Source organism: Anomaloglossus baeobatrachus, chromosome 9 (assembly GCF_048569485.1).
Source record: "Anomaloglossus baeobatrachus isolate aAnoBae1 chromosome 9, aAnoBae1.hap1, whole genome shotgun sequence".
Taxonomy (NCBI): Eukaryota; Metazoa; Chordata; class Amphibia; order Anura; family Aromobatidae; genus Anomaloglossus; species Anomaloglossus baeobatrachus.
In genome coordinates this window covers 8,393,912-8,407,622 of record NC_134361.1, presented here as the reverse complement: position 1 = coordinate 8,407,622, position 13,711 = coordinate 8,393,912, and the positions used below count along the sequence as shown (strand labels likewise).

Genomic DNA, 13,711 nt, shown 5'->3' with positions numbered 1-13,711 from the left:
TCTGGTGCTGCGGTTGTCTGCTAGCGCCGCTCTGGTGCTGCTGTTGTCTGCTAGCGCCGCTCTGGTGCTGCGGTTCTCTGCTAGCGCCGCTCTGGTGCTGCGGTTCTCTGCTAGCGCCGCTCTGGTGCTGCGGTTCTCTGCTAGCGCCGCTCTGGTGCTGCGGTTGTCTGCTAGCGCCGCTCTGGTGCTGCTGTTGTCTGCTAGCGCCGCTCTGGTGCTGCGGTTCTCTGCTAGCGCCGCTCTGGTGCTGCGGTTCTCTGCTAGCGCCGCTCTGGTGCTGCGGTTCTCTGCTAGCGCCGCTCTGGTGCTGCGGTTCTCTGCTAGCGCCGCTCTGGTGCTGCGGTTCTCTGCTAGCGCCGCTCTGGGGCGGTGGTTTTACCGCTGTAAATAGTGGATGTGAATACAAATCACCGCACTTCGCCTGTTGTGGACATTTTCCATTTTCTCCTATTGGAGTACGGCGGTCATGTGACAAGTGACTCTTTTTAGCGCCCATTTCCCTTATTATCTGTAACACTTACGCTCGCAGCCCGTCGACATAAGTCGCTCCACTTATTTCGGTCACCCCCCCTTTTGGCACGCTTTTCTCCAGCCAAAGTAAGTATTCGACGACCGCCACAGCATCACGGATCTAAGGTGATACACAATAAATGGTCTAGAATTAAAAGGTTTCAATAAAGGTTACAGAAATCAATACTACGAGGCAATAGATCATACGAGGTAATTCACCTTATTAGATCAACCTGTTCTGTCTCCACTTAAGAGCCCCTTCTCCCCCTCCCCTCCCCCACCTCCTGGACGCCTCATTCACTTTGAAATGCAGATAAAATGTATCTACTTACTAACACTACTACACGTGTACATGGTCCCCGGTGATGATGATCGGACGCCCCCCGCACATACACAGCCCCGAATTGATGATGATCGGACGCCACCCGCACATACACAGCCCCGAATTGATGATGATCGGACGCCCCCCGCACATACACAGCCCCGAATTGATGATTATCGGACGCCCCCCGCACATACACAGCCCCGAATTGATGATTATTAGACGCCCCCCGCACATACACAGCTCCGAATTGATGATTATTGGACGCCCCCCGCACATACACAGCCCCGAATTGATGATTATCGGACGCCCCCCGCACATACACAGCCCCGAATTGATGATTATTGGACGCCCCCCGCACATACACAGCCCCCGGTGATGATCGGACGTCCCCTGCATGTACACAGCCCCCGGTGATGATTATTGAACGCCCCCCGCACATACACAGCCCCGAATTGATGATTATCGGACGCCCCCCGCACATACACAGCCCCCGGTGATGATAGGACGTCCCCTGCATGTACACAGCCCCCGGTGATGATTATTGAACGCCCCCCGCACATACACAGCCCCGAATTGATGATTATCGGACGCCCCCCGCACATACACAGCCCCGAATTGATGATTATTGGACGCCCCCCGCACATACACAGCCCCGAATTGATGATTATTGGACGCCCCCCGCACATACACAGCCCCGAATTGATGATTATCGGACGCCCCCCGCACATACACAGCCCCCGGTGATGATCGGACGTCCCCTGCATGTACACAGCCCCCGGTGATGATTATTGAACGCCCCCCGCACATACACAGCCCCGAATTGATGATTATCGGACGCCCCCCGCACATACACAGCCCCCGGTGATGATAGGACGTCCCCTGCATGTACTACCGACCACCACTGACCTATTGTAGAAGTCACACAGTAAATTCCCCCTCCGGCCGCGTCGGTTACTCACGTGACAATCCTTTAATAATTTTTGCTCCTTGTCGTTTTTCACTGCTTTTGTCATCATGATGGGGGAATAATTCTCAGACACAAGTTTACTCTGGGGAAAAAATAAAAAAAATAAATTAAAAAAAAAAAATATATAGATATATATATATATAATTATATATATATATATATATATATATATGTATATATATATATATATATATATATATATCTCATTTCCAACTTTTAATATATGTAGTACTGACAAAGTTTGGACACACCTCCTCATTCAAAGAGTTTTCTTTATTTTCATGACTGAAAATTGTAGATTCACATTGATGGCATCAAAACTATGAATTATCACATGTGGAATGAAATACTTAAAGTGTGAAACAACTGAAAATATGTCTTATATTCTAGGTTCTTCACAGTCGCCGCCTTTTGCTTTGATTACTGCTTTGCACACTGTGACGGGGTGTACAGCAGAGCAAGGAGAGACAACAGGCCGAGGAACGATCCAACAGGTTTATTCACAAGAACACTGGAACAGCACACGATAAGTCCACGTAAAACAGATTCGGGGGCCCTTCCCGACAATCCTCGGACCGGATTACAAAGCAATCGTCCTTACAGTAGTCCAAAGAGTTCCACACAATCCCACGGGCCGCCACACAGGCCTAGCTCCGTCCGTGTCCACAGCCACTCAGGCTGGAGCTCCTGCTCCCTTCAAGTTTCAGCTCACTCTGCCTGAATCTCCCAGGTAAGCAGAGTTTACACTAGTTGGACTCTAGGCCCACCTCCCCCTACTCCCAGGGATGGAAGTGCCTCAAGAGGATATAACCTTGCATTTTAGGGGGTGATTACCTACAACAATAGAAATGTACACAGAAGTAGTTCAAATAAGACAATGAACCCAGCTTGAAATAGGAATCTGTACAGCATATACAGTGAGAGGGTAAATTACATCTTCACAATCCCTCCCCCTCCCAACTTGTGTACGTACTAGGGACCTCTACAGGTCACTGGTTAAGTACACACAGGCAGAGCGTTACTTACATGTGGCTTCATGCAGCCACGAATTGGCATCGTAGCTCTCCCACATCATTGCCCAGGAGAACAGCTGCAGGCAGACCACCCATCACCCCAACCACACATCGCCTGACCCCAAAACCAAAGCTCAGATCCACAGTGGCTGTGGGAATAGTCCTCCATTGTCCACCAGCCAGTTCAATGACAATCCCAGGTCCTCTATGGATTGCCTCAGGCCGAACCACTCGGGGATCAGCCAGTGTGAGGAAAGCACCCGAGTCACAAAATCCAACAAGTCTCTGTCCATCCAGCACAACCTCCTGCATGTGCTTACCTCGATGAGCAGAAGTCGTCATAACTGCAGGTCGCACCCCGTAAACTCCTGGTGGTGCAACATGGGGGGCTGAGTCACTAGGCCAGTCCTCACATAGCGGTGCCACATCTTCCTCCATGGTGCTGGGCTGTAAATAATTAACAATCCGATTGGGCACAGGATCAGTCCTCATTTGAACAGCTGGGCAGGAGACTTGCCGATGCCCTGGCTGTCCACATTGATAGCATCTGAGCTGGGTCTCCCTCCATCCAAGGCGTCCTCTTGGGTAAGGGGTAGGGGAACTTGGAGGCCGACTCCCACCTGAAGGTGCTGTAGGGGTTTGAGGATGATTCCTCCATGGGCTGGCTGGGCATGAGGCCTGCAAATGCCCGGGATGCCTACAAACATAACACCTGCGCTCTGTTACTTCCTCTCCCCGGCGTATTCCAGAAAGTGCAGTAGAAGCAACTGAAGGCACATTAAACACGGGTATCAACATGTGGTGGCTTAGAGGAACGGGGAACAATGGGGACAGAATAACTGGGGGCATCCGGTGTTGTGGAGCTGTTAGGCGTCTCTCCATCCTCCAACAGAACCCTCCACTGAGGCTTGATGGTGAGAGCCTCATCAGCGAGAGCAGCAGCTTCCTCCACTGTCGCTGGTTTTCTCTCACGCACCCATTCCCGGATCTCAGCGGGGCACTGGGCAAAGAATTGTTCTTTTAGGATGACCTGCAGGAAGGTCTCCCAAGATAAGGCCTCCTCTGCCTCCAGCCAGCGATTACATATTTGTTTGAGTCTATGAGCATATATCTTAAAAGACACTTCCCCATCACAGGCTAAAGCACGGAACTGAGTCCTGTAAGTGTCTGGGGTCACAGCATAATGTTCTAGAATAGTCTGTTTAATATCCGCATACTCACAGTTCCACCGAGGGTCCATAGCTCTATAGGCTTCAGCAGCTCCCCCCTCTAGGAGCCCAACCAGATGCCGGACACGCTCCCTGTCCGGGACTTCCATTAATCGACACTGATGCTCAAAGTCCTGGAAGAAGCCCTCAATGTCGCCTGCAGCCTCATTAAACGGCTTAAAGTCTTTGCGGGACACCCTGGGAAGTTCCCTCATGATGGGTGCTGGGGTTACAGTCTGTCTGGAACCTCTCGCGGCTTCCACAGCGAGCTGCTTATCCAGCAATGCCATCTCCTCCATCCTGCGCTCCTTCTCTTCAGCTCCACGCATGGCCTCCCTCTTATCTTCTATGGTGGCCTCATCTCCAAGCAGTGCCATCTTTTCCTTGTACCACACAACCCATTGACTTTTTTGGGTATTCACCTCCGGCTCCCGTCTTTGCTCCGTTTGCTGTGAGGATCCTTCCTCCACGTCATTTTGCGAGCAGACTCCTTCTAGCGCCTCAATCAGCTGCTCCTTGGAGAGTCCTTTGAAACGAACTCCTACTTCACGGGCCTTTGATTGCAGGCTCCCCAAAGTCCAGGTCTTGTACTCTGCAGTGTTGGTTCCTGATGTTGAGCCATTGTCCTCCATTCCTTCTGCTCTGATCCCAGCGCTGCCAACCAGTTTGTGACGGGGTGTACAGCAGAGCAAGGAGAGACAACAGGCCGAGGAACGATCCAACAGGTTTATTCACAAGAACACTGGAACAGCACACGATAAGTCCACGTAAAACAGATTCGGGGGCCCTTCCCGACAATCCTCGGACCGGATTACAAAGCAATCATCCTTACAGTAGTCCAAAGAGTTCCACACAATCCCACGGGCCGCCACACAGGCCTAGCTCCGTCCGTGTCCACAGCCACTTAGGCTGGAGCTCCTGCTCCCTTCAAGTTTCAGCTCACTCTGACTGAATCTCCCAGGTAAGCAGAGTTTACACTAGTTGGACTCTAGGCCCACCTCCCCCTACTCCCAGGGATGGAAGTGCCTCAAGAGGATATAACCTTGCATTTTAGGGGGTGATTACCTACAACAATAGAAATGTACACAGAAGTAGTTCAAATAAGACAATGAACCCAGCTTGAAATAGGAATCTGTACAGCATATACAGTGAGAGGGTAAATTACATCTTCACACACACTCTTGGCATTCTCTTGATGAGCTTCAAGAGGTAGTCACCGGAAATAGTTTTCACTTCACAGGTGCGCCCGGTCAGGGTTAATAAGTGGGATTTCTTACCTTATAAACGGGGTTGGGACCATCAGTTGTGTTGTGCAGACGTCTGGTGGAGACAGCTGATAGTCCTACTGAATAGACTGTTAGCTGTTTTTTTTCTTGCCATAATACAAATTCTAAGTAAAGAAAAATGAGTGACCATCATTACTTTAAGAAATGAAGGTCAGTCAGTCCGAAAAATTGGGAAAACTTTGAAAGTGTCCCCAAGTGCAGTGGCAAAAACCATCAAACGCTACTAAGAAACTGGCTCACATGAGGACCGCCCCAGGAAAGGAAGACCAAGAGTCACCTCTGCTGCGGAGGATAAGTTTATCCGAGTCACCAGCCCCAGAAATCGCAGGTTAACAGCAGCTCAGATTAGAGACCAGGTGAATGCCACACAGAGTTCTAGCAGCAGACACATCTCTAGAACAACTGTTAAGAGGAGACTTTGTGCAGCAGCCTTCATGGTAAAATAGCTGCTAGGAAACCACTGCTAAGGACAGGTAACAAGCAGAAGAGAACACAAGGAATGGACATTAGACCAGTGGAAATCTGTGCTTTGCTCTGATGAGTCCAAATTTGAGATCTTTGGATCCAACCACCGTGTCTTTGTAGAAAAGGTGAACGGATGGACTCTACATGCCTGGTTCCCACCGTGAAGCATGGTGGTGGAGGTGTGATGGTGTGGGGGGGGGCTTTGCTGGTGACTCTGTTGGGGATTTATTCAAAATTGAAGGCATACTGAACCAGCATGGCTACCACAGTATCTTGCAGCGGCGTGCTATTCCATCCGGTTAGTTGGACCATCATTTATTTTTCAACAGGACAATGACCCCAAACACACCTCCAGGCTGTGTAAGGGCTATGTGACTAAGAAGGAGAGTGATGGGGTGCTACGCCAGATGACCTGGTCTCCACAGTCACCAGACCTGAACCCAATCGAGATGGTTTGGGGTGAGCTGGACCGCAGAGTGAAGGCAAAAGGGCGAACAAGTGCTAAGCATCTCTGGGAACTCCTTCACGACTGTTGGAAAACCATTTCCGGTGACTACCTCTTGAAGCTCATCAAGAGAATGCCAAGAGTGTGCAAAGCAGTAATCAAAGCAAAAGGCGGCTACTTTGAAGAACCTAGAATATAAGACATATTTTCAGTTGTTTCACACTTTTTTGTTAAGTATTTCCTTCCACATGTGATAATTCATAGCTCTGATGCCTTCAATGTGAATCTACAATTTTCAGAGTCATGAAAATAAAGAAAACCCTTTCAATGAGAAGGTGTGTCCAAACATTTGGTCTTTACTGTATAGATATTAAAAGTTAGAAATGATTCTCCCAATACTTGTCTCATGATTAGTGATGGGCAGACTCGCAGATACCCGGGATCAGCAGGTTCAACTGGGTTAAAAAAAAAAACAAAAAAAACCCCCACATACCCAGTTCGGGTCCAGAATTGATCCTGGATATCTGGCCAGACGTCAGTCCCCAAATAAAAGTCTATGTGGACCAGAATACAAGTGCATTATACTAACAGTCTCTGTGTGGCTCTAACTCTACATCTGAGGCCACTCATTATCCTTCACACAAATTCACCTGAGGTGAGGTCACTCCGTCCAATGAGGTCACCTGAGATCACAGGTGGAGGACCGTGGGACTCTCCAGCTATGACCACAAATAACCTAAGTGACGTCACTGTTCATTGCTGTGGCTCATTCTCTGCCTGAAGCTCACAGTGGGCGGTCATGTTTTATGACTGCGTGCTGTCACTTCAGATGTAGCAGAGCTGGAATCGTCGTAGGACCTCGTGTGGATTACATCGAATCCTGGTGTTTTGGGGTTTAATAAAGGGGTGAAAGTGTTTTTTTGTATTTTATTTAAAATAAAGGATTTTTTCAGTGTTTGTTTCTTGTTATTTACAGATAAGTAATGGGGGGGTCTCATAGATGCCTTGGGGTTACTGGCAGCTGTGTGCGGATATTAACCACTTATTACTCCGATTGCCACCACAAAAGGGCAATCAGGAAGAGCCAGGTAAAGTTTAGGGATTGTTGCATCTAATGGATGCAACAATCCTTGGCGACTGCAGGCTGCTATTTGTAGGCTGGGGGGGCAATAACTATAGGTCTCCCCAGCCTGAGAATACCAGTCCCCAGCTGTCGGCTTTATCATGCCTGAGTATAAAAATTGAGGGGGACTGCACTCAGTTTTTAAAAAATATATTTATTTAAATAATTTTAAAAAAGCCGCATGTGTATCTTCTCATTTTGATACACAGCCAAGATAAGTGCACGCCTGGGCGCTGTAGACTGTCTCGGTCTGTGCTGGGTATCATAATATGGGAGGACCCTACGCCAAATTTTTTTACTTATTTTTACAGCACTATTTACTCACACGTAGCGCCTCTGATTGGTTACTGTGACATACGCTGTCACACAGGGTGGGGGTACGTCTGACGGCAACCAGAGACGCAGGGACTGCCAGTGGGCGAGGAAAGCAGTGAATATGTATGTAGGGTAATGAGCGGCCCCAGAAGCAGCGTTAGAGCCGTGCGGGAGACCAGGTAAGTATAATGCGCCTTCTCCAATCCCACGATCACCATTTTAAAGCACTGGATTCTGGTCCCTACGGACTTCTATGGGGACCAGCATCCGGCCACCAGATAGCCATGATCAATTCCCGGCCCGAACTGTTTGGTTTTTTTTATCCCGGTTAGACTCAACAATCCCGGGTATCTGTGAGTCCGCCCTTCACTAGTCATGATGAGTGTATCACATTTGTCATTTTTCAACTTTGGATTTTTATGTTATCTTCCGTCTGGACAGAACCCTCGCTACATTTCAATGGACTTTGTGGAATCTCTGCTCTGAACATATCGGACCCTTTCGTGCTGTGTATATCGGACCCTTTCGTGCTGTGTATATCGGACCCTTTCGTGCTGTGTATATCGGACCCTTTCGTGCTGTGTATATCGGACCCTTTCGTGCTGTGTATATCGGACCCTTTCGTGCTGCGTATATCGGACCCTTTCGTGCTGCGTATATCGGACCCTTTCGTGCTGCGTATATCGGACCCTTTCGTGCTGCGTATATCGGACCCTTTCGTGCTGCGTATATCGGACCCTTTCGTGCTGGGTATATCGGACCCTTTCGTGCTGTGTATATCGGACCCTTTCGTGCTGTGTATATCGGACCCTTTCGTGCTGGGTATATCGGACCCTTTCGTGCTGGGTATATCGGACCCTTTCGTGCTGGGTATATCGGACCCTTTCGTGCTGTGTATATCGGACCCTTTCGTGCTGTGTATATCGGACCCTTTCGTGCTGTGTATATCGGACCCTTTCGTGCTGTGTATATCGGACCCTTTCGTGCTGTGTATATCGGACCCTTTCGTGCTGTGTATATCGGACCCTTTCGTGCTGTGTATATCGGACCCTTTCGTGCTGTGTATATCGGACCCTTTCGTGCTGTGTATATCGGACCCTTTTCGTGCTGCGTATATCGGACCCTTTCGTGCTGCGTATATCGGACCCTTTCGTGCTGCGTATATCGGACCCTTTCGTGCTGCGTATATCGGACCCTTTCGTGCTGCGTATATCGGACCCTTTCGTGCTGCGTATATCGGACCCTTTCGTGCTGCGTATATCGGACCCTTTCGTGCTGCGTATATCGGACCCTTTCGTGCTGCGTATATCGGACCCTTTCGTGCTGTGTATATCGGACCCTTTCGTGCTGTGTATATCGGACCCTGCTGTAGATTAGTGGTGTTCGGGTCACAGACTCGCGAGGACGTTTGAGAAGAGGATATTGATGATGTCTTAATATTCTGGGACATACCTTCGGGATCACTTCATAGACTCCGTAGTTGGTGTAACTGGACCCGATCCAGACTTTCACGTTCCCCTTCACGTATTCGGTCACCGTGTCGCGCACTTCGTCGTAGCCCAGGATCTGAACACACGGCGATGCCGGGCAGCTCGAGGTCAGGTAGGAACGAACGTCTGCAGTGATCCGGCTGACATTGACGAATAATCTGCAAGATGCAGGAAAACTAATATACCCGGGGGTCCACAGATTGTAAGGGGGGCCGGTGTTACAGAACTTCCACTAATCACTGAATAATGACCATTCTGCATCTTTCTAATAGACTTTGTCTTTCCAAATATCACAATTTTCTAGATCTCTGCTTGCTGTCAATGAATGAGAAGATTCCTGTCTATTTCCAGAAAATAATAATAATTTCAAGAAACTAATCCTGAAACCTCCACAGCTCAGAAGGGGCTCAGCCCGATAAACGAGAACGATCTGATACATAGTAACGAGTCCTCACCTGTGTGACTGCAGTGTGATAGGATGTGATACATTGTAACGAGTCCTCACCTGTGTGACTGCACTGTGATAGGTGATACATTGTAACGAGCCCTCACCTGTGTGACTGCACTGTGATAGGAGGTGATACACTGTAACGAGTCCTCACCTGTGTGACTGCACTGTGATAGGAGGTGATACATTGTAACGAGCCCTCACCTGTGTGACTGCACTGTGATAGGAGGTGATACATTGTAACGAGCCCTCACCTGTGTGACTGCACTGTGATAGGATGTGATACACTGTAACGAGCCCTCACCTGTGTGACTGCACTGTGATAGGAGGTGATACATTGTAACGAGTCCTCACCTGTGTGACTGCACTGTGATAGGATGTGATACACTGTAACGATCCCGCACCTGTGTGACTGCACTGTGATAGGAGGTGATACATTTTAACGAGCCCTCACCTGTGTGACTGCACTGTGATAGGAGGAGATACATTGTAACGAGCCCTCACCTGTGTGACTGCACTGTGATAGGAGATGATACATTGTAACGAGTCCTCACCTGTGTGACTGCACTGTGATAGGAGGTGATACACTGTAACGAGCCCTCACCTGTGTGACTGCACTGTGATAGGATGTGATACATTGTAACGATCCCGCACCTGTGTGACTGCACTGTGATAGGAGGTGATACACTGTAACGAGTCCTCACCTGTGTGACTGCACTGTGATAGGAGGTGATACATTGTAACGAGTCCTCACCTGTGTGACTGCACTGTGATAGGATGTGATACATTGTAACGAGTCCTCACCTGTGTGACTGCACTGTGATAGGAGGTGATACATTGTAATGAGTCCTCACCTGTGTGACTGCACTGTGATAGGAGGTGATACATTGTAATGAGTCCTCACCTGTGTGACTGCACTGTGATAGGATGTGATACATTGTAACGAGTCCTCACCTGTGTGACTGCACTGTGATAGGAGGTGATACATTGTAACGAGTCCTCACCTGTGTGACTGCACTGTGATAGGAGGTGATACATTGTAATGAGTCCTCACCTGTGTGACTGCACTGTGATAGGAGGTGATACACTGTAACGAGCCCTCACCTGTGTGACTGCACTGTGATAGGAGGTGATACATTGTAACGAGTCCTCACCTGTGTGACTGCACTGTGATAGGATGATACATTGTAACAAACCCTCACCTGTGTGACTGCACTGTGATAGGAGGTGATACATTGTAACAAACCCTCACCTGTGTGACTGCACTGTGATAGGAGGTGATACATTGTAACGAGTCCTCACCTGTGTGACTGCACTGTGATAGGATATGATACATTGTAACAAACCCTCACCTGTGTGACTGCACTGTGATAGGAGGTGATACATTGTAACGAGTCCTCACCTGTGTGACTGCACTGTGATAGGAGGTGATACATTGTAACGAGCCCTCACCTGTGTGACTGCACTGTGATAGGATGTGATACATTGTAACGAGTCCTCACCTGTGTGACTGCACTGTGATAGGAGGTGATACATTGTAACGAGTCCTCACCTGTGTGACTGCACTGTGATAGGATGTGATACATTGTAACGAGTCCTCACCTGTGTGACTGCACTGTGATAGGAGGTGATACATTGTAACGAGTCCTCACCTGTGTGACTGCACTGTGATAGGAGGTGATACATTGTAACGAGTCCTCACCTGTGTGACTGCACTGTGATAGGATGTGATACACTGTAACGAGTCCTCACCTGTGTGACTGCACTGTGATAGGTGATACATTGTAACGAGCCCTCACCTGTGTGACTGCACTGTGATAGGATGTGATACATTGTAACGAGTCCTCACCTGTGTGACTGCACTGTGATAGGATGTGATACATTGTAACGAATCCTCACCTGTGTGACTGCACTGTGATAGGAGGTGATACATTGTAACGAGCCCTCACCTGTGTGACTGCACTGTGATAGGAGGTGATACATTGTAACGAGTCCTCACCTGTGTGACTGCACTGTGATAGGAGGTGATACATTGTAATGAGTCCTCACCTGTGTGACTGCACTGTGATAGGAGGTGACACATTGTAACAAGCTCTCACCTGTGTGACTGCACTGTGATAGGATGTGATACACTGTAAGGAGCCCTCACCTGTGTGACTGCACTGTGATAGGATGATACATTATAACGAGCCCTCACCTGTGTGACTGCACTGTGATAGGATGTGATACATTGTAACGAGCCCTCACCTGTGTGACTGCACTGTGATAGGAGGTGATACATTGTAACGAGCCCTCACCTGTGTGACTGCACTGTGATAGGAGGTGATACATTGTAACGAGCCCTCACCTGTGTGACTGCACTGTGATAGGAGGTGATACATTGTAACGAGCCCTCACCTGTGTGACTGCACTGTGATAGGAGGTGACACATTGTAACAAGCTCTCACCTGTGTGACTGCACTGTGATAGGAGGTGATACAATGTAACGAGTCCTCACCTGTGTGACTGCACTGTGATAGGAGGTGATACAATGTAACGAGTCCTCACCTGTGTGACTGCACTGTGATAGGAGGTGATACATTGTAACGAGCCCTCACCTGTGTGACTGCACTGTGATAGGAGGTGATACATTGTAACGAGTCCTCACCTGTGTGACTGCACTGTGATAGGATGTGATACATTGTAACGAGCCCTCACCTGTGTGACTGCACTGTGATAGGAGGTGATACATTGTAACGAGCCCTCACCTGTGTGACTGCACTGTGATAGGAGGTGATACACTGTAACGAGCCCTCACCTGTGTGACTGCACTGTGATAGGAGGTGATACATTGTAACGAGCCCTCACCTGTGTGACTGCACTGTGATAGGAGGTGATACATTGTAACGAGCCCTCACCTGTGTGACTGCACTGTGATAGGAGGTGATACATTGTAACGAGTCCTCACCTGTGTGACTGCAGTGTGATAGGATGATACATTGTAACGAGTCCTCACCTGTGTGACTGCACTGTGATAGGAGGTGATACATTGTAACGAGTCCTCACCTGTGTGACTGCACTGTGATAGGAGGTGATACATTGTAACGAGTCCTCACCTGTGTGACTGCACTGTGATAGGATGTGATACATTGTAACGAGCCCTCACCTGTGTGACTGCACTGTGATAGGAGGTGATACATTGTAACGAGCCCTCACCTGTGTGACTGCACTGTGATAGGATGTGATACTTTGTAACGAGTCCTCACCTGTGTGACTGCACTGTGATAGGATGTGATACATTGTAACGAGTCCTCACCTGTGTGACTGCACTGTGATAGGAGGTGATACATTGTAATGAATCCTCACCTGTGTGACTGCACTGTGATAGGAGGAGATACATTGTAACGAGTCCTCACCTGTGTGACTGCACTGTGATAGGAGATGATACATTGTAACGAGCCCTCACCTGTGTGACTGCACTGTGATAGGATGATACATTGTAACGAGCCCTCACCTGTGTGACTGCACTGTGATAGGATGTGATACATTGTAACGAGTCCTCACCTGTGTGACTGCACTGTGATAGGATGTGATACATTGTAACGAATCCTCACCTGTGTGACTGCACTGTGATAGGAGGTGATACATTGTAACGAGCCCTCACCTGTGTGACTGCACTGTGATAGGAGGTGATACATTGTAATGAGTCCTCACCTGTGTGACTGCACTGTGATAGGATGTGATACACTGTAAGGAGCCCTCACCTGTGTGACTGCACTGTGATAGGAGGTGATACACTGTAACGAGCCCTCACCTGTGTGACTGCACTGTGATAGAATGATACATTATAACGAGCCCTCACCTGTGTGACTGCACTGTGATAGGAGGTGATACATTGTAACGAGCCCTCACCTGTGTGACTGCACTGTGATAGGAGGTGATACATTGTAACGAGCCCTCACCTGTGTGACTGCACTGTGATAGGAGGTGATACATTGTAACGAGCCCTCACCTGTGTGACTGCACTGTGATAGGAGGTGACACATTGTAACAAGCTCTCACCTGTGTGACTGCACTGTGATAGAAGGTGATACATTGTAACGAGCCCTCACCTGTGTGACTGCACTGTGATAGGAG

The 13,711-nt window shown here is 48.8% G+C and overlaps 1 protein-coding gene across 1 annotated transcript in view; it reads right to left on the bottom strand.

The window, feature by feature from the left end:
• Window positions 1-13,711, bottom strand: part of XPNPEP2 (X-prolyl aminopeptidase 2) — a 107,586-nt gene that overhangs the window by 24,853 nt on the left and 69,022 nt on the right. The window contains exons 10-12 of the mRNA XM_075322371.1: window positions 9,110-9,305; window positions 1,795-1,884; window positions 522-631 (exon numbers count right to left, since the gene is read on the bottom strand). Of these exons, the coding sequence (XP_075178486.1) occupies window positions 522-631; window positions 1,795-1,884; window positions 9,110-9,305 (396 nt within the window). The remainder of the gene's footprint in view (window positions 1-521; window positions 632-1,794; window positions 1,885-9,109; window positions 9,306-13,711) is intronic.